Below are 22,818 nucleotides of genomic sequence, written 5' to 3' on the forward strand. Positions count from 1 at the left end.
ATTTTTTTCAAAATTATTCATTTGTTACTTAGTGTAAAAATAACAGCGCTCTATACCTAAACAATTAAAAAGCAATAGAATTCACAGCGTAACGTTAAAAGTGCGTTATTATATGTATATAAATAATAATTATAATATGTGAAAATAGTGAATGAAGATATGAAAATTTTGGAAAATATTATCGACTGTAATAAAACGATACGAAATTTATTTACTTTGTATACGCTTGTTACGCAATTTTATACGCGATGCTCGGTGAATTTTCGTATTTGGTAAAATTATAATTATTCAAAGACGCTTCTCCTCATTATACCAACTAGTTCTCGACAATTTTTCACGATAATCAATTTCAAGGCTCGCGTTTCGGCAATTTCTTATCCTCCGCACGTGCATACATTTTAAAAGTATATGTTAAAGTATTTATCTACCTGTACTTCTGGTAATTGGATGAATAATGCTCGTCACGCGGGCTATGCGAGCCTAATATTTGACATGTCGCATAATGGGACCCGAGTGTTTAATTTCATGCAAATCTATCCGCCGTCTAATTAATTATTGCACGTAGAGACGGTCATTTTTATTTATCTCGTATCCCCCCTCCCATCAGTTTCATAGAATCCCCCCAAATCCTACGATCTGCGGTATTTTTTGTGCCCCCCCCCCCCCCCCCCCAATTCCAGTTTTCTTCGTCATCTATTCGTACGAATTTCTTACTCTGTTATATACGTATATTTGTTTATAACGCGCCTACGTCAATTCTTCCATATTCTGCATTTTTTGGTATAAAAATACTCATTCATTCGTTTGTTCAGTTCCTCTACGTTTTCTTTATCTTTTTTTTTTTCCCTTTATTTCACCCTTAAATATTTAATTAAATAGACGGTTGAAGAGAACAAAACGCGCAGGCGTAATAAATTATTATCAACAATTCACAACGCATCTTATGTTTATTATATTTTACACGTAGTTTATCGGTTGCACAAATAAAACAATTTTGTTACATGAGAACGCGATGATCAGCCTCGAGGCTCGTCTCTTCTACACGTATTTAATCGTATTAAAAAATTGAAGAGGATCTTGAATTCGAACGTAAGATGACGAAGGAGGCGAAATTTGACCATGAAAAATATGTTCTTCAAAATAACTCGTAGACAATGCTGTAACAAAAATAAGCAAATACGACATCGAACTGGAAATCGAAAAATTATTAATTCGTTCATAATATTTAATCTATCCTCAATTATCCCCATAAAACCAAAATAATTTCGACAATTAAAAGATGAATATCTCTCCAATAATACATCCCTGATTCTGATAAGTACTCTACGAATATTCCCTGAATTTCCCAGAGTGAAAAAATTGTCGCCCGACAATTCCCTGATTTTTATTTTCTACCGCTATCCCGTTTTTAATTAAAAATTTCATTTTCACTCGAATGAAAAAAATTACGACTCCTCAAGTATGGCAAGATACCTTTCGGCTTGTGCTAATGGATTGAATTTTTCTTGTCACTTTGCTCTAAATAATTATCAAAACAAACGCATAATTTCCAAAGTAATAAATCTCTTTAAGGAAAACATACAGAATAGAGAAATTAATTTTTTGAAAAATTAGGTATACAAAACGGCGTTCAATTATGCGCTGTACGTAATGATAATTGTAAGTAATTACATTATCTAATACAATAATAATAATAACAAGTTGAGCTGAATCCATCGACGAGTCTGATCTCCCGAGTCTCTCTCTCTCTCCCTCCCTCCCTCCCTCCCTTCCTCTTTCCCTCATTCTTTTTCTCTCCGGCTGCTGCTGCCATGCGAGATTAGATTATCAGTTTAAAACGTCCCCGAGTCCCCTCTCCATAGCTCTAAACAGTCTTTCAAAACTGAAACTCCTGAGGCGATCGAGCTAGTGTGTCCACAGAGTCAGCGTGGAATGAATATTGGCTACCTCGGGGCTGCCATACGACTCACGCTTTCCATCACCGCGTTTAAACGGCGGCCCAGAGACACGCGGTTTTTGGTTTTGGTTTTTTGTTTTTATCGTTTTTGCCTCTCACCGGTTCTCGTCCTCAACGATCCGCAAGATACGAGTGAAAACGCGGATCTTATTCCCTACGGTGGATTACGGGTACATTTCATACAGTGTCACAGGGTATAAGCCACTCGCGAAATTGTGCAAACATGCGGTTTGACGAACAGTTCTTCACCATGCTCGGTGGTAAGTGAAGTGAAATTTTTATGTCCCGCCTTTTTTGTTTTTTTTTTTCATTCTTTTCTTTTCCCCACCCATGTTTGTCGTACGAAACCGCTTCCTTGTCCTTTGATATTCAAAAGACGCGTTTCCGAATTTTAGAATAAATATTGATCGATGTTAAAAAAAAAAAAAAAAAAACACCATCGTCATGCATTTCCTGATCCACGATGATCAGTGAATTATTTCATTACACGGAATCTTTTCGGTAACTATTTTCTCTTTTGTTTTGTTCTTTTCTTTCTCACATATTTTTCACTGCGATTTACGAAGTTACATATTTTTATACACTTTTTAACATTTTAACATATTTTTCCTACACTTCTGTATAGACTATCGATCATTTTATTGATATATACTTTCATTCCGTCTATTCGTTGTCATCGATGTACAGACAAGTTTGTTGAATCGAAAAACGAGCAGAGGAATAATGAATCGATTGTAACCGATCGCAAGTGACAACTTTCATTTACGATGTGTGTAGAATAGTCGAAGTGGCTCGTCAAGCGACGAAAATTAATTTAACAAGTAGGATAATCTCTACAGATTCATAGACAAGGTAACACTTTGTCTAATTTTAATTGCTGGTGTATAACAGGGTAATTATTCTATAACATGTCCGTACGTACACTGTGCGCACTGTTTACTCGTTCATCGCGATTACGGTATCATTATAACACGAGCTGTGATATAAAATATGAATTTCATGACTTTCGGTTGCTTGATCTTGATTGTATGATACTTTTTTTACAAGCGAAATGATAAAGTCAACTGAGCGAGCGCAGCTTTTCTCTGATCGCTCATATGCATGTAGGTATAGGTATGATACAGCACAGCAGTGATGAAATGCGCAAATTAATAGGTGCGTCGCAATTACAAAGCGCTATTTAACCGTATCTGAGATATTAAATTACTGGTGATTGCTCTCGTTGCCTTACATGATTTTTCATCCCCGCCGTGTGTCGTCTGTGCAGGAATGTGAACCATTACGAATCTGTGGCGTGTAAACACACGATTATAATACATACCGTCGTATACATGCACGTTGCATGCACGCGATTATGTACTTTGTTAGTGGTAGGACAGAAGTTGTGATACAACTATGTATGTATGCGAAATAAGTAGCCTTCGATGTATAGAGCTCGAATTTACAGTGAAAGCAATTTTCGATTATGTGTCAGTCTCGATGCCTCGTGTATCGATAGTATTATACACATGCGAATACGTCACGGAAACAGAGAGAAAAAGAGAAGGAGACAGCGAAAAGGGTACGAAGCCTCTTCTTCTCCTCCTTGCTTCGAGGTAATTTTAATCTTTTTTTATTTACCAAACTCTGAGTATCATTCGGTCAGTACAATAAAATTGAGGTTACGTGGTACTCCCACCTTTACCGACCGAGCAAACGGACGTTTGTTTGTCTAATATAGGTAGAAAAAGGGTGAGTTTGCTCGGTCGGTAAAGGTAGGAGTACTGCATAACCTTAAGCTGTTCGAGGTGTGAATGAATCGGTGATTAAAATTGTGAAAAAAGCATTGAATTCGCAACGAAGCTGAAAAAAAAAAAAATCTCCAGTATCCTTGACTTTGTGTTTTTTGAAAAGTTTTGGATTTTTGTTAACCTCCGTCACTTCGTCATATTCATCTTCTAAATTTCCGTGTAACTAAGAATCGGCCATTGATTAGGCGAGGAGTAGATTTCATCGCGCAGTTAATTTTACCAACGTTATACTGTTTACAGTGATAATAATTATCTGCTACATCGAATACGTTTCACTTATTCAATGAAACGTAAAAACGAGCACACAAACGATCCATTTTTCTGCAGAAGCACAAAGATATCGATGTAAACATGTTTACGTCTTAACGGGTAATGGATAATTTGGCAATGTTCTCCTCGCGACCCTGCGACTGTCTGTCCATTCGTACATTTTTCCCAGACACAACTTGTTCGGAGCTTCTCCCCCGTTTTTACCATAAACTCCACCATGGACCCGTGATAATCGGCGCCTCAGATTCCACCGATCCGATCCGTCTAAGCACATGCATTATGCATATCTAGTTATTTCTCAATAGCCATTAAACGACATTGCCTGGCCTTCCCTGATCTCCATCATACATACAAGTACACGCCTGTCAGCCATTGTGTTTGTATCTATCTATGTATAGTGCATACGTTATTCCAAATAACTATACCACACCGACACCTCATCCAGGTTTCACGACAATTTTTATTTCAGTATTTTGTCAAAAATTTGTCTAGTGATACGTTAAAATGTGAATAAAAAAACGTTGAGAAATAAACTAACCTATGGTGTATAGATAACTGCACATGGACCCTGCGTGAAAGAATCTCCGATTTCGTATTGGATCGAGAAAAAGAAAATACTATTTCAAAATACGGATGTAAACAAGGAGCGGCAAATAAGACGGAGTCATCATAATCCGTCTGGGTTCAAAGCGTCCAAAGCGGTTGCTCAAGAGGTCATTCATCGAAGTCACCGACTCTCATCAAATAATCGTAAATACTGGTGAAGATAAACATCTGCGCATGTGTATAGGTTAGGTATACCCTCGCTTTACCTGGAAAAATTTCAAGCTCTTCAGGGTCGACTTGAGGGATTTTATGGATAGCCAGGTGCGTTGCTTCCAGTTGTTGACCGGCCCAGATTACCGTGTTTGTCCCTTTGGCGTTGTTTTGAGAAAAACAATTCCCGAATATGCGCCTGGCAGCGCCACGTCATTGGGAGGATTCGAGCTCTGTGACGCATGCGAAATCCGCTCGACATAAAATGTGCATAATACGCATAATGGAGGATCGACTCCCGGTCAGATGACTCAAAACAGTGTGATTTCATGGTAAAAGAAACTTTCAAGAATTCGAGTAATTCTGGAGTATGATCCCGGATAATCTTTTCTAATAAACGCATCATTGAACGAGCTTCCGAAGCGTCGAGTCCTTTCTAGTGTCCTTCTTACTTAAAACTCGAGCTCCACTCCACATACTAAACATTGCTCCTTATTTGAACGTATATAAGATAAGTGTACCAGTTATTGACACGTTTAGAACCAAGTATTGACCCTTTTATTTTCAAGAATTGTAAATTCATGACACAAGTTTTGACTTTCTTGACGACTAAAACCAATTGCTAGAAAGTTAGACGTTACTTTTAGCTTTTCTTTAATTTTGGAGCTAAGGATAATTGGGTCGATAATAAACAATAACCTTTTCATGCACCGGTGCCCATGGATGCATCAACCATGGAAAAGGTCGCCATATTGCATGGATGGGAAAGAGGATTGTTTGTGTGATCTAGCAGTGGGCGCATGTTATAAACGGACGTAAACGGCCTGACTCATTTTCAGTTTGCGATAAAATATGAGACCCAATACGATCATAAACCGTTTATACATCGTGCACACGCACACGTCGCTGTTATTGCTTGTAAAGCCGATACTGATGAGTTGCTGTCACCATGCGGAGACAATGCAAATTACGCCTCTACGTACACACGATACGATACGTACGTATGTATGCACTTCGAATTGTGTGTATGTATGTAGGTACCTACTGCAATCACAAGGATCGCATGTCCAGTAAGTCAGTCACTGAAAGGGGTATTATGGTTGTACTTAGCGAGGAGAAGCAGTGATTCACAACGTGGTCACGAGTCACGTTTGGCGATAATACACTTTTGCCCATTTACGCCTTATACGTACAATATACACAACAACATACACGTATCAGTGTTTGTGTCTATCTTTTGTATCATTTGCGATCATCCCGTTAAACCTTTCTTGACAAGTTGCTCGATGTTTGAAGAGTTAGTCAGCGGGTTTTAATCATTTTTTTTTTTTTTTTTTTTTTTTTGGTAAACCCTAACGGAGATATAATTGTAACGAGTAAAGCTGATAAAGCAACATCGGCTTTCTGAAGGTCATTCTATTTCGTTCGTTTTTCTTTTCTTTTTTTTTTCTTGTCAGTGTACCCTTCTCTTGACTACTAGCACATTGTTACATCATTCATCCTGTTTTTCGTACAAGGTAGAATCATTCCGAGATATACATATAGGTATAATATGACCGGCAACAGCAGGTAAAATTTACTGATCAAAAATCGATTACCATATTAGGGACATTCAGATTTTACAAATAAATAAATTATGAAGGTATATGCACAATTGCTATTCGTGTTTCGGCTACAGGATTATCGTCTTGTATGCTTAATATATGACACGTCATATGTAGTCGCTGTTCGATCCACGTGCTCTCTAATCCCAAAACCTCACATCTAATTAGCCTAATTAGTCATTATGGACACTGTACACACTCGCGCACGCTGATTGTGAACGTGAATTATCCGACATTAAGTCTCCAGTTGAACGATCAACGGAAAGTTTAGCTGCAATAATCTCGTCACGCGTCTTTGACACACACACACACACACACGCACGCATATTTATGTACAGTACAGAAATTTGTCACGGTCTATTTAAAGTCGCGATATATGGATATATATTATCCACACAGATGTGATCGATTGAGACAAAGTGAAAGAGAGGAAAAACTTAACCCCGCAGATAAGACAACAAATTAAAAATATATCGCAGCTGTCGCTTGTTGCGCAAGATATATCTATACAGTAATTCTTATCTGCTACAATATCGTTTGATCGAAGAGTCTGCACGATGGTTTCAAGTGGGTATTAAAGGGTGAATGACAGGCAGTAACCGATAGAGAAGAATTCGCCTAGTAAATAATTTGGCATCCTGAAATGTCAAATTTTTTCGCATTATTACGAGGCAAAATTGCGCGCAAACTATTCGTGCCATTGTCCAGTTCGGTGTTTGACGTCACTCGGTAATCAGCGAGTGTCAAAAATGACAGTAGAACCAAAATAAAATCTCAAGCGAACGAAGAGCGGCCATTTTGATTCTGTGAAGAAAGAGAGAGAGGTTTCACCTCGTTAGTAAACCGATGATATTTAAGGACAAGAAATAAAGAGTAAGAAAGAAGAAATTCACGCTAATCGTTTCGATTCCCAGTATGTGAATCGATACACGCCGCCGCTGACTGCCGATTCTCATAGCATCGTAACAAGCAGGTGAGTAAAACGTTAAGTACACGGCGGGGGAAAACCGCGGAGTCCCTACTTTTAGCGGGCTACGGTGTAACACAGTTGTGTGACACTTCCAAGTTGTCGAGTGAACGTGAGCGGTGTGTTCTGGTGAGTGTCTCGACGCGACGGTCAGCTCGAGTCTAATCTTTGAGTGTAGATTGGTCAGTCGGTCTGTTTGCCATCCCCTCCAGGCAAAAGCGTGGCGGCGGGGCCGCGAGGCTAGTCGTCGTCCAACACTCGTTTACATCTGACATGCTTCAGAAGAAGAAGAAGCAACAACATCAGCAGCAGCAGCAGCAGCAGCAGCAGCAGCAGGAAAACAAGAAGAAAAAGAAACGAGCTTCAAAATCCAACGCGCCATTATTCGTATAATTTGAATTTTGCGTAGCGACGCAACGTCGTGAAGTTGGTCGCATTTTGCGCTTCGAAGTGACAGTTAGTTGTTATCCGTGGACAAGAAACGACGATCGCGCGTGCGCGTTACTTCCTATTTGAAATCCCTGCGCGCGAAATTGAAAATTATATATTACGCGTTGTGTAAAGGGGATTCGCGACGATGTATAAGGTGATGTGAAATGTCGCAGTGTTCGTGGTTTTTCAAACATGATACGTACGGTGATAAAATGAAAGTTAAAATTTCCGAACGTTCGTTATAGGTGATCATTGAACGATTCGAAGTGTGGATTTATTATAGAAAAGAAAAAAATAAAATAATAATAATAAAATAACCGGCTAAATAGTCCACGTTGGCGAGCCTATTAAAAACAAATTTCAATATAATCAAATAAAAATTCTATCGATCTTGTGCAGTACGCCTATATTACAAATCCGGAAAAACAATAAAGAGAAAAATGGGATTGTCAGGTATGTAAAATTTCTACACACTTCCGTGAAGTTCTTTCTCTATAATTAAACAAATTTCGTAACAGAACGCGCGTTCGTACATAAATATACAGCAACGTTATAGGTAATGACGACGATAAGAATTCTCATCGAAGAAGAAAGTAAAACAACAACTTACGAGCGCGTTAAACGAAAGTCTATAATTAACTTGCAAATGTCAATTGACAATGTGTCTTTGGCGAGTAAATTGTTGTTACAGACGGAAAATTCGTCTTCTTTACCGTATATAACGTCACGCGGATAATTATAATATTACGCGCATCGGCACGTGATCATTATTCGAGCAAGCAAGTAGCGATCGAGGATTCGAGTTATCAGCTAGAATGCGACGAATCACGCTGCCCGCTGCCATGCAAACCTACAACGCATGGCTGATGCATATACATGGTGCGCATAATGTTCGGCCAGCCAACTAAAACCGTCTGCGCTAAGTTTATTCCTCGAGAATATTTTGCATACATTTTCATTCAATGCGACGAGTGTGGAACTCGTTTTACGTGCGTATTGTATAAGAGTTGTCTTACTACAACGCGGTGTAATCCAAGGGATCCATCAATCTTTGTCACCTGCGCGGTGTTTATGGTCACCTTATGCCCATCTGCTTTCCAATTTTAATTACACTTAAATAAATATATATATATATATATAAACAGACACGCTCATCCCTGTAGCTATTTTTCTCCTCAGGTAAATTATACTGTATATACGTTACAACGTACGAAAGACGAGGTTCCGATCATACCACAGGAATATTCACCTGGTTTCTGTTTGACTATGATAATTATTTGCACAATAATAATTAATCCAAGTAAATAGAAAACTTGACCTTCCCCCAAGCTCGTACTCCACTGCATCGACCAATATTTTTCCATGGGTGGTTAATACTCGTGTTTAATCATTATACTTATAATACACGTCATGATTTTCATTTAATTTCGCAAAACTGCTCTGGTTCAATATTACAAATATCATTTCTACGTAACGGAGAGAAAGAGAGAGAGAGAAATTATTTTTCTGCAGAAGTGTATTATGTACATGAACGGTCATTTCTCTTGTCATGCAGTCAGACAAACCCAACTTCCGGACACTTTTACAGTGTGTAACATACATGTATATATATGTATGTGCGTGTTGGGGTATAACGTAACGAGAACTCATTAAAACCGGATGTCAATTATTTCCCAAACCACGGGAGTTATAGATTATTATAACAACCAGAAACTGACAATGACTCAGAATCATGCAGACACGTTGTAACATACAATACACAAGCATCAGTACGCGTTTCCTCTTAACCACTGACGCAAGTTGTACGCGCGTTTAACATATGATATATGTTATATACACGTACATAAAAACACACATAATGTACGTTATACGTTTGTTCAACTATATGGTAAAAATTATTATAGTATAATAATTACACTCACGTCTGTGTAAAGGGTATAATAAAAAAGAAACGAAGCTTGTCATGGAAACAGACGTAGAAATAACGAAATGAATCCTATAATTATGATTTTTGTTCGATTCTCGTGAGCAAGAGATACAGAAATTGTTAATATTATTATTATTGTTGTTGTTCTTGTTCTTGTTCTTTTGCCTCTTTTCTCTTATCGCGTCAAGTAATTTGTGAAAGAATTTATGAAAGGCACGTTGAAACTGTGGAAAATCTGAAGAAGAAATGAAGAAACGAGACTGTCAATTTATTGCGAAATATTAGCATGACACACGTGTTACAGCCAGTGTCTGTCGCTACAAGTTATACAGACAGACTGTGCAGTACGTTATTTGCATTATCGGTTTGTGCAGCGTATTTACCGAGGAAATAGTACGGTTTCTTGATTCTTGTTAATTATGAAAATCAACAGATATCCGCCATTTTACACGTATGTAACTTGTATAGTAACGACACATGCACGTGTGTGCTAAGGGCAAATATTTGAATCAGTTCTAAAACAGCTGGAATTCCGTCATTCTGTACGAATCACAGCACGTTTGTCTTTACCATATCCGTGTTGGAATTTTATGCAATCATGCTCGCCTCTCTCGTTCGAATTAGTATATAAAGGAACGATTTTTTTATTCCCATTTCACATCTCCTCCGAAATTCAATTCGTACAGACAAACAAACATGTTTACATACATATGTTATTTTCCACGAGTATCAACGAGTTTTTACCGATATTTAGGGGCGGGTGGGGCAAAGTGGGCCCCTTAAAATTTTTGATACCTCAAAAAATTTGGGGGCATAATGGGACCCCTGAAATTTTTTAAATAACAAGGGATAAAATTAACCACCTTAACTTTGTATTAAATATGAATTATTCGGAAATGATTTACTCGAGTAATTGCACAGGTCAAAACGCGAGACGTTTCAATTTGTGATTTACTCAAAATTCGTCAAAGTGAAATAATTTTCTGAACTTTAATTTCTGACTAATTATTCTCGAGAAAGTTAGATAATAATTAAACATAATTGTTCGTATGAAAACTAAAAAATTTTATTCTAATTTTAGGTATTATTTTCTTAACGGGGTCCCACTTTGCCCTCCACCATCCCCTAAAGAGTTTCGTTTTTTTTTTTGTACAAATCATTTCCTCAAATTATTCTTTCCGCAGCACCTGCACGATATTGCGTTCGTTGTAACGTGTACGCGTGAAATTAACGCTTGACAAAGTTTCGCGGAAATTGTTTACTCACAAATCAATTTACAAATAAGGTGCGATTGTCATGTTTGTTTAAATGCGGAGCACCGTATATATATATACAAACACATTATATAGATATATGTGCACGTAGATTCGAAGTAATTGAACCGATTTAACCGATCGCGGCTATAATAATACCCACACAATCGTGTATTATACATGTTTATGTAGAATATAAGAATGTTCATTCATCTGACAAAAGGAAATGCAGTTTCATTTCAATGACACGTGCCGCATTGCTGTGAATTATGACACAACAAATGAATAATGAGTCAATTCTGCGGTATAACGACAAAGAGACTGCGTCTGATCGTTCATGACACGACGACGTTGCAATCTCACTTCGTTACAACGTGCACGAGATATAAATATTATTTATAAAATATAAAATTTATAACCATCTATTCGACAATTCGAAAGAATGATTCTTTTCTGATTTGTAAAAATAACAAAAAAGAATTTCTTTACAACTATCGAGTGTATAAGTTTGATGACAGAGGAAAGAAAATTAACGAATGAACAAAAAGTAAGAGTAAATAATCGTGAAAGATTGAAAAGAAGAAGAAAGATCGAAAAAAAAAAAAAAATGAAACGAAAAGAAAGCAAATTTTCATCTCCCTCTTTAAATTGGAAATTAATCAATGATACAAACGGTATTTTAAAAACGTTATTCGTTCAAACGATTGGCGAATAAAACGAAGAATATACGTTGAAAAAATAACACGTAGATAATATCTGTGAATTACCGACGAACTCGAATTTACAACAATCTTAAATAAATGAATTAAACACCCTGTATATAAGTATTCTAAAAGTAAAAATCGCGCCCGAAGGCACAGATCGTATTATTAATACTCGTCTTAATCTCCGTGTCACGTACCGTCACATATATGTATATACACACGTCGGGTTTTTCGAATTGAGTAAGACAAAATTTCTGCGGGCGTTTCAGGTAAAATATACTCTACACACCTTAAATCTTCTAAGTTTTCTGTATAATACGTATACATATACATATAACACGGACCTCAAGTGTTTCGTAATCAAAACCCTGCGGTATAAACATTCGTATAATAGATAATATATTCATATCGTGGCTGTTTCAATAATCTGAATACGTGTTTCTATATACTTTTCGAATAATGAAGAGTTGCATCAAATTCTCGTCAAAGTTTTTTTAAATTATTATTATTATTATTATTATTATAACTTTGGAAAAAATTTGGAAACAAAAAATAAATAATAATGAGAAGATGAAAAGAAAAAAAAAAAAAAAGCAAGTACTCAATGGCAGGTTTTACTCTTGAATTGATATATATATATATATATATATATATATATACATACGAGGCGATATGAATTAGATATACCTACATATACTATGTATGATATAAAGTATTCGAATTCGGTTTAATTTTACAACATCGTGACACTGTATTAAATAATATAATATCGTTCGTTCGTAGTATTGAAAATAATTCATTCATTAGATACGGACCATTAACCGCACGAATTCCGGATAAAAGTAAAAGGAAAAAATAATAATAAAAAGTAATTGATAATAGAAACAACTCGACGTGACGAAAATTCGTCGATAATAACGAATAAACTCCTCCCCCCCTCCCCCCTCCCCCCCCCCCAAAAAAAAAAAAAAAAAAAAACCTAAAATAAAAACGCACCGATCATATTTTGCATCGACAGATATTCGTTAGGTTTATACATACATTATTCTCGTTTATTATTCGCGTGCAATATTTTCAGGAATAGAAGAATAAGGAAATTATCACTTCGCCGAATCGCAATGGCGTAATAACAATTACCGAAACATAAATACAGTAGGGTAAACCAGTTTTCGTTTCCTTATACATTTCTCAGTTTCCCGTGTGTTTAACGTTATATATCTATGCATATATATATATATATATATATTTATTTATCCGCTTATCTCGATCTCTCGCTGCGTTCAATGCAGCTATGGATATACCTTTGTAAGTATATATGTATATAGACGTTATACCTACCGCATTTTGCCTGTTTCTCCATCTTTCTCTCTCTCTCTCTATCTATCTCTCTCTCTCTCTCTCTCTCTCTCTCTCTCTCTCTCTCTGAGTATAATAAAACGACCAAAAATAATATAACGAACCCGCGTTGCTTGTGTACAGCATCTTTCATACACACCTTTACTGTGGATTATACAATCGTCGTTACCGCGCGCGTGAGTGTCTCTTGAGGTGCCTAGAAAATGAATGTAAAAGTATAGAGGTAAAAGAAAATAAAAAAAAAAAAAAAAAAAAAAACCCCGAGTAACACAGGATGCGTGTATACACAGAAAAGCGAAAGAACCCAAAAGATGAACTCCTCTATGAGAGATATTAAACGAATATTATACGTGCGTCAGCGTAATAAACGACGCTTTTTGAAAGTATAATATATAACATGCGATAAATCTATGTGAATATCTAAGATAAATCGTTATTTTGTATAAAAAGAAAGAAACCAAGAGAGAAAAAAAACACGAATCAGAAAAAAAAAAAACAAAAAAAAAACGAAAATAAATCACTTTCTAATTTTTACAGTGCATATGTGTGTGTGTGTGTGTGTGTGTGTATGTATGTATGTATGTACGCGATTATGTGTTAGATTAGGAACGAATATAACACTGCGTGTGGAAAATTTGTAAAAAAAAAAAAAAATAATAATTTTCATGACGAAATGTGCGTACATAGAATTCGCTTACATGTATGCATATTCGACTCTCTTACTTACGCGCGACTTTTCAAACACCGGAATTACCTTACATAATCGGCAATATAATTATGTAAGTATACGCATATATACGTATGGGAATAAAAGAGGTGGTAATAATAATTGATGAAGTGAGCGTTGCAGAGGCCGCGATTACTCGATTTATTCGTTACTTTGTGACTCGTCGTTAATCAGATACTTACGTGATACGTGATACGTGAAAAGCGCTGGGGGGGGATGGGGGGGGGGGGGGGGGAGAAAAAATTAGTAGCAATTCATCTGATCCTCCGCATTTTCGACATTCTCTTTCTCTATATTTCTCCCAGCTGTGACACTTTGTTTTCGCGAACGTCGTTTCATTATACATATATATATATATATATATACATATGTATAATTTTTAAATTTCGATTTTCCAACTGGAAATACCTGAAATAGTTAGTTTAGGCAGAAACAAAAATTCCGGCGAAAGATGAGCATTGTCGGTTGAGTGAAAGATCGGGCACATTTGATTTTTCTCTTTTGATTTTTGATTTTTTTTTCTCCTTTTCATCAAATTTTTTATGGATAATTGTTAGTAAGCATTTTTTTCTGGGGGGGGGAGGGCTCAGAACGGCTAGTGGGTTAATTTTTTAACTCTTTAGTTGATATTTAATAGGTACGTCTAACGATTTTTCAACTGATTATCATTATTATTATTATTCAATTAAAACACACTAAAAAAAAAAAACATTTATCGAAATACCAAGCAATTGACTATTAATATTATTAATATTTACACTCAATCACCTTCTATTTACATATTTAATGGAAATTGTGTGAATATTGAATAAAAAAAATTGAAATCTGAGTGAGAAAAAGTTTTTTTTTTTTTACTATCTATCATAAATTCGTTAAAAAGGGGGGGGGAAAAAAAAAACATGAAAAATCAAATGCGCCCGATCTTCCGCCGCTCGATCGACAATGCCAATATTTTGCGAGAATTTTTGTTTTTACCTAAACTAACTATTTCGGGTGTGGACCGATGCAAAATCAAAAAAAAAAAAAAAAAAAAATTTTTTTTTTTTACACACCCTAATATACAATATATCTATATCTATAACCGTTGACATTCGTCAAAATTTGAATTGAAAGATGGGAAAAAATTCGTTTCGAGATAATAATAACAACAACAACAACAACAACAACAACAACAATAGTAACAGGTCGAAATTACGAGTACATACATATATAAAATGACGGAGCGCGTAACAAGAAAATATAATGTTTAAAAGAAGAGGGATAAGATGGGATGAGGAATGGAGGGAAGTGGGAGGGAGGAGTAAGGAAAAGGAAAAAATAAAAATCTCTTATATTTTTACTGGAAAACATCCTTATTCCGAATAACGCTTGCACAGCATATGTATTAATCACAAAAGTTATGAAAACGCGAGTGTAATAATTACATTCTGCTTGCATATACGCAACTTTTTATACACATAGACGTTATAAATATGTATATATATATATATATATATATATATATATATATATATATATAGATACAACCGGCATCTCACGTATGTACGATGCACGTAGTTGTTGTACGTATTTACGAGGAACGTCGGAAGTTGCCTGCAGGCGTTGACGGCGGCGTTACGTCATGAGAAGAGCGGTTTCTCACTCGTCATCGCGACTCAGCGGAATTGTATCAACTCAGTCATCGAATCAGTGTGATTATAGTTTTTTTCGTGCGATCTTTTCCTCCCCCCCCCCCCCCGCCCTTCCCCCACCCCTCCCTCGCCGATGCCGCCTCTTTTTACTTTCATTTTCTCTTTTTTTCGTCACGTGTATGCGCGAAACGAGATGAGAGATGTAAAAAAAAAAAATTGCGTAATGTGTTTACAAATATTGAATTCAGGTAAATGATTTTTACCGGGAATCACTCGTTTTTTTTTTTTTTTGAAATATTAATATTCTTAAGGATGTTATTTATTAGGAATTGAAAAATTGAGATTTTGGGCACATTTTACGACAGTTAAGGTTAGGTTTTTGATTATTATCGGAGATTAGGAAACGAGTATATCTATATCGATCAGATTCTTAACTTTTTGAATCGCGTGTTATTATGCTGTGGCAAGTTTTATAAAAAGATGGTATTCTTTGATTTTCCCGATCAGTGATTACGAATCTGAAGTTAGATTTTGATAATTCAAGATAACGGAACCAACGTGGTGGATGAAAATTTCAAATTTAATTGAACTCGGTCAAAAAACTCTTATGATAATTTCGGATTCGTAATCAGCGACTCTAAAAAATTCTTAGACAGATTTTTCTCTGCGGATTCCATCATGTTGGATCCGCCATTTAAAAATTTTTAAATCCGATTTCAAATTCGAAATTAGCGGCCCCAAAAAACTCACAATTTATTATAAATGATATTATAAATCCTTGCTTAACGTTGTTTAGATTTTTATTAGTGAAAACGCGGTAGATCGAGAACCTGAGATTCATTCGTTTTCGTAGATCGTTAATTTCTCCTGTTATTCTATCGATTGTTTAAACTTTTTTCCCGGATTTATTTTTCTGGGAGCCTCGCAACGAGATCGCGTTTAAAGAAGAGGAAGAAAAAAGTCGAAAATCAAGCACCGCTCGTTAAATTGTTAAAATTACTATTTCGAAAGTTAAATGACCTAACAATATCATATGTATTATTATACATAGGGTATTCCACGCCAACTCGACCAGTGTTATAAACCCCGACGATCTCAAAATCATTTCACGTTTTTTCTAACATTCTACTCGGTAAAAAACGCGACCCGATTCTTTTTCAAATTTTTTCAATCAACCGTTTATTTTTTACAAATATTTTAAGTCGAAGCGCGAATGCCCATTTCTAAAAATTTTTTAATTTCGAATTAGGTGGTGATAAAAAAAAAATATAAAAAACATTCGGCCCACGTTTTCCTTAACGCGGAATGTTTAGTGTCATTCACTGTATCATTGAGAATATTTTCATATTTCTAAAAAGGGGAATTCGCAATCGACTTGAAATATTCATAAAAAATAAACGATGGATTAAAGAAATTTGAAAAAAATTCGTGTCGCGTTTTTTACCGAGTAGAATGTTAGGAAAATAAAAAAATGAAATGATTTTGAGATGGTCGAGTTGGCGTGGAATACCTGCGGCAAAAAAGCGCAAATACGATTCCATCAGAAATGCTCAAGAGTTATATAATAACTTGTACAACGATAATCAGCATGCGGCTCAAGGATAATTGCGGAAACGCTGCGATCATAATTCCCAAATGTTAACATAACGAAGAGGTGTAAGATTTTTGAAATTAAAATTTTACCGCGTGACGTTCGTGAGTTATTATTACTCGCCGGCTACTCCGCGTTACATTACCATCGTCATTGCTTGATGTGTGTATACCTATATATATATATATATATATATATATATATATATATATATATATATATATAAACATATATTACCACGTGTATAATCCAAGAAACTCTTGAATTAACCAAGTGCCTAATAATTTTCGTAAATAAAAGGCTTTCGAAGTCCTCCGAATACACTGCGTACACGTATATACGAATTGATTGTAAACTTTTTTTTTTTTTTTTTTTTTCAAACGACCAACAAAAACGCTTCGTATGTAAATAATTATTTCAATCGATTATTTACACACATAAGATTCGATAATTTATTATATAAATCTTCAAGTATATTCACTACACGATTAATAGCTTTTATTATCATCGATGAAATTTTTCAACACGTATCAAATCTTTCATTATAAACTGATTACATATTATATCCAACCTGATAATAAGGTTTTTGATCTACAATCTACAATGTTACGCAAAGATTTGAAAGAATCTAGAAACTTGACGTGTACAGTTTGAAGTTGGATTTTTATCTGGATTATATTATTATTCGATGAACCGTATACCTAACGTAATGTGATATAACAACTCGTTATCCATAATCGCTCAACTATCTGATCTCGATATAATATAATATAAATTTCACCACATATCGCTGAACTCAGAAGAGGTTTCACATATGTATACATATATATATATATATATATATATATATATATATTAACCAGCTATCAATCATTACACCTTCGAAATTAAAACTGATATACCCAAAGATAGGACAGAAGTGACTAGACTTAAAATGAGCTGCGTATGGTGGATGTAAAAAAAAAATAATAAATAGTAGATAGAATAATGTATACGTTAGGGTGGCGCAAAAAAAAAAACCGAACATTTTTTTTTTTTTTTTGAGACTCGTGTGACAAAATGTTAGTTTTTGAGGTTTTAAGAGCCCACTCCAAAGGACAGATCAAAAAAAATTTTTTAAGAGGTCGCTCCAGATTTTTTAAAACGTCAGACATCGTCAAAAATAGATTTTTTTTTTTTTTTTTTTCGTTACGGTATAATTTTATAGACAAAAAATAAAAATAAGTTTCCGAAAGTTTCAGTTCAAAATTTGAATTTTGAAAGGTCGCTAATAATTTTTTTTCAATTTTTTGGTGCATTTCTTTAGATATTTTCGAACGACCTTTTAATATTCATATAAAAATTTCATAAATTTTTCTTCTTCAATTTAGTACGAAAGAATCGATAACAATACACCACGACATGAATTAAAAATCAAACAAAATACTGAAAATATAATTTTTTTAATTTAATTTTTTGACGATTGTTGACATTTTAAAAAATTTGAAGCGACCTCTTAGAATTTTTTTTTTTTGAGCTGCCTTTTGGAGTGGGCTCTTAAAACATCAAAAACTAACATTTTGTCATACGAGACTCAAAAAAAAAAAACAGTCGGTTTTTTTGCGTCACCCTAATATACATATTTAACTCCACATATATATATATATATTTATATAATCAGCGACCCTAAAAACCGAATTAAATTGAATTTGAAATTTTCGTCCACCATGTTGAATTTTGAGAATCCGATTTCAGGAAGTTTTAAAATAGATTAAAATCCATGCGAATTTAATGAAAGTTGAACCACTGCGACAAGGTGTAACCGAATTAATCTGAAACAGTTACGTACGTGTGGGGGAAAAAATAAATAACTAAATAAGTAAAAATTACCAACAAATTATCATACGGGATAAGGATACGCGTCTAGATAGGTACATCCATTATACATGATACAGTAATAGTCTGTACATAATATGTAATACGTGCTATACGCGGTAGCTTAGGTACGACGAATCGGGACCTTGAAAATTATCTCGCAACGATCCGTAATGACGTGCGAAAAAGAGATAGAGAAAAAGAAAAAATTATGAGAAATGGGAAACGCAAGACAAGGAAAAAAAAAACGAAAAAAAAAAACCAAACAAAAAAGGATAAAAAAGATATTCAGCGATAACGTTTGAAGCGAACGAAGTCTAATCTATCAAAATTAAGATTACAGCTCTGCCTCTAGATCCTGCTTGGCAATGAGAATTAGTTACATATCAAGTGTTGAAAATAGATGTGAATTATAAAAAAATTTATTATAAATAAGCAATTTCGTAGAAAGAATTGTAGTTTCTCAAGTTTAAAATTTAACTAATTTGAAAATAGAATTATTTTACCGTTGAACATAGTCGAGTTATAAAAATTCAACTACTTGAAAAAGTCAGTGAAAAATTTGGAAATATGTATTAATTGTTAGTTAATTAAATTAATGCAGCTAATTCGGTCAAATTTTTTTTTACTTAGTTTATTATTTTACATATTACTGGTCGTCCGTATTTTTCTCGAGATCAGATATAATTTATCCCGCGATTCTACGGCTGTTTCCTTTCGCTTTCGCCTAGATTCAGGTTTCGACGATTACAGAATACTCTAACGACTCTGCTAGTAATTCCACAGCAAGTTTTATTAAACCGGGCGTGGATGAACGTAACCAACGCAACGTACGTGTACGTTCATCGTTTAGGCAACTTTCATAGTCTGCAAATTTGTTTTTACAAAACTTCTCATTCACATCGCGCATCAATTGTTTATCCGGCGTGCCGTTTTATTAATTATAAATTCAGTATCAATTAGCCTCGGTTGTGTTTAAAAGAAGAGAGAGAGAGAGGGAGAGAAAAAAAAAACAGAGAAATAAAATTCACATTTCCAAACCTCGAATTCTACTCTCTTAAATTAATTCTTCAATTTATCTGCAATGCCAATAAAAGTCGTGGATAACAAAAATATACGCAGACGCAGTGACGAAAATATATACATATATTATTGAACATTGTAAGCTACGGTCAAACGTAAAATAGAAATACCGCCCAAAGCTGGAGTCTGAAAGATGATAACGAGACGGCTTATCGCGACCCGAAAGATTCCAGAGAGAGGAAAAAAATGCACCGAATAAAAGCAAAACACCGAAAGAGCAGCAGAAAAAGAGGGTGTAACGGAGAAAAACAAAAATCGTTTAATCTCCATCACATATATATATATATATACATAAACATATATTTTTTTTTCTTATTCTTTTTAATAAAACTATAATTATACGTAACACGAAGGAAAAAAAATTCATCCATCATGATTCTACACGAGATAATTTAGTTTCATAAATTTCGAACGACTTACAGTAGGACGGATTAGATTCAATTTTTAATTTTTTACCTCTGCATTACAGACGCGGATTTGAGCATGGGGGCTGGAGGAGCTGGTGGGCCGATTCTGGGCCTCCCAGGAACCGGTGTAGCCGGCGTTTTGTCCCAGCACTGTGCGATTTGCGGTGACAGAGCTACAGGGAAACATTACGGAGCAGCATCGTGCGACGGTTGCAAAGGCTTCTTCAGAAGATCTGTGAGAAAAAATCACCTCTACACGTGCAGGTATGCAAAGACGTTACACAAGTTGGAATTAAATAAAAACGCAAATGAATATACACGCGAATAAATTGTGTCTGCAATCGGATCATCGATAAACTTTACTTAAGTATAATAATACAAATTTGCCAAACAGATGGTAACAAGTCTTTCGTTTACAGCAGATTAATTGAAATTGAGTTACAAAGAAGTTGGAGCTTTGTTCGTATCACGTGGTTTCTTTCTTTTTCTTTGTTTCGTTTTGCTTTGGTTTTACATCCAAACCAACCATCGCGTTACCTTTTCCCATAGGTGTGATTGTGAAAATTGAAATTTATACATCGTGTTGCGTTTCAGGTTTAGCAGAGCATGCGTGGTGGACAAAGACAAGAGAAACCAGTGCAGATACTGCAGACTGAGGAAATGTTTCAAGGCCGGGATGAAGAAAGAAGGTAATTAATTTTCTACGATTTATACATATAGAAAGCAAGAAGAGAAAAGGAAAGGCAAAAATGATTTTTTAAATTCGACTATAACTTGACTAAAGTTTTTCGCACAATTTTTTTTCTCTTTTTTTTTTCTACAGCCGTTCAAAACGAAAGAGACCGAATCAGCTGTCGAAGGCCGAGCTACGAGGAGCAAGGAAACGGGGGCGGCGGTTTGTCGGTTGCTTCGCTTCTGAATGCGGAGATGCTCAGCCGTCAAGTTGGCGCAGCGTTAGAGGTTAGTAGTAGTGGGTATAACACATAAACCTAGGAGAAAAGTAAAATAATTCTATCCGCATCGGTTGGAAGAAATTTTGGTAAAAAATAAGGAAAAAAAAAAAGTCGCGATTTATGTTTTTTTTTTTTTTTTTTTTTTTTTTTTTCCTTAAACTGATATTATTTATAATTTTGATAAAATGACTTCGCAGCAGCTCGGAAGTCCGAACAGCGAGGCAGATCTGAGCACCAAGCAAGTAGCGAGTATAAACGACGTCTGCGATAGCATGAAACAACAGCTATTAATTTTGGTCGAATGGGCGAAATACATACCGGCCTTCAGCGAGCTCAGTTTGGACGATCAGGTGGCCTTGCTGAGGGCCCATGCCGGTGAACACCTTCTCCTCGGTGTTGCGAGGCGCAGCATGCACCTCAAGGACGTTCTTCTCTTAGGCAATAATTGCGTAATAACAAAAAATTGTCCTGGTAAGTAAAGCTCCCGGGCAAATACGGCGCCACGCGCGTGCGTTATTATATACATATATATTATTATTATTGTTGTTATTATTATTACTATTATTACTATCATCATCATTGTTATTAATTATATATCTATATAGATATAGATCGTATATACTATATTATATATGCATATAATATAGATAACTATATATATATACAGACCCTTGTTCTGGATTATATTATATGGTTTGTTTAATTAATTCGGACATGGATTCGGTGTGGTGCATGTACCGATAATTATTATTTTCTTCATGTCGTGTCGCTTGGGAAGTTACTTACAAAATTTTGGCTATTTCTTATGTTTCTTACTTTCAAAATCGTGAAACACAAGCAATGCATGCGCCTAGATTAGTAGATTACGCAAGTTGAATATTTTTTTTTTTTTATTTAATATTCATCGAAGATGAATGGTTATAAGCAAATTATTATTCTTGCCATCGTTTTCTTCGGCTTGAAATATCTCTGGTCAATTAACGAATTGTGAAAATAATCCTAAAGACGAACTAAAATTGCAAGCGTGCCAACGACGCCGGCCATTTTGATTTTACCCTATTACAGCGTATGAAATTCGATCGTGTCGACCGTTTCAGACAAGTGAACTTTGTTTATTTGCACTATAGATTTGAAGGGTGATTTTAATGACGAAATTTTTCGCAATTTTCGATAGCCGCGAGTACATTATATATGTCAGTAACTCGGTGTATAATAATTATAGAAAATACTGCCCCGGTTCACGACTTTAATTTTTAACACACGCAACACATATATATTGCTTTTCTTATTTTTATGATTTTATCAGAGGTTCGTTGGAAAATCGTCGCTCTTTATAAAACGCAATATTATAAGTCATAGTCTAGGTTGCGGATCAAGGTGAATATGTTGTTATACACTTGTCTGTAGAGCGTTAATCATCGAACATTATACGCTGCATAAATAAACATTTATTTTTACGTAACTTTGTTGATGCGATAACGGAGAGTAAATAAATAGACGCATATATATGCATATGAATTATAAATATTCGAGAATATCTCGACTGTCGCAATGTC

The 22,818-nt window shown here is 35.2% G+C and overlaps 1 protein-coding gene across 6 annotated transcripts in view; it reads left to right on the top strand.

The window, feature by feature from the left end:
* The window catches only part of LOC124414733 (hepatocyte nuclear factor 4-gamma-like), a 41,128-nt gene that overhangs the window by 15,208 nt on the left and 3,102 nt on the right, over nt 1–22,818 (top strand). For 2 of the 6 annotated variants that reach the window (XM_046895775.1, XM_046895793.1), the window contains exons 3-6: nt 20,372–20,573; nt 20,904–20,998; nt 21,133–21,269; nt 21,460–21,733. In XM_046895775.1, coding sequence (XP_046751731.1) covers nt 20,372–20,573; nt 20,904–20,998; nt 21,133–21,269; nt 21,460–21,733 — 708 coding nt within the window. Of the gene's footprint in view, nt 1–1,903; nt 2,218–8,103; nt 8,230–13,703; nt 13,796–15,204; nt 15,207–20,371; nt 20,574–20,903; nt 20,999–21,132; nt 21,270–21,459; nt 21,734–22,818 lie in introns of those variants that run through there. The other 4 variants (XM_046895801.1, XM_046895810.1, XM_046895818.1 and 1 more) reach the window with 4 other exon arrangements.

Source organism: Diprion similis, chromosome 2 (assembly GCF_021155765.1).
Source record: "Diprion similis isolate iyDipSimi1 chromosome 2, iyDipSimi1.1, whole genome shotgun sequence".
Lineage (NCBI taxonomy): Eukaryota > Metazoa > Arthropoda > Insecta > Hymenoptera > Diprionidae > Diprion > Diprion similis.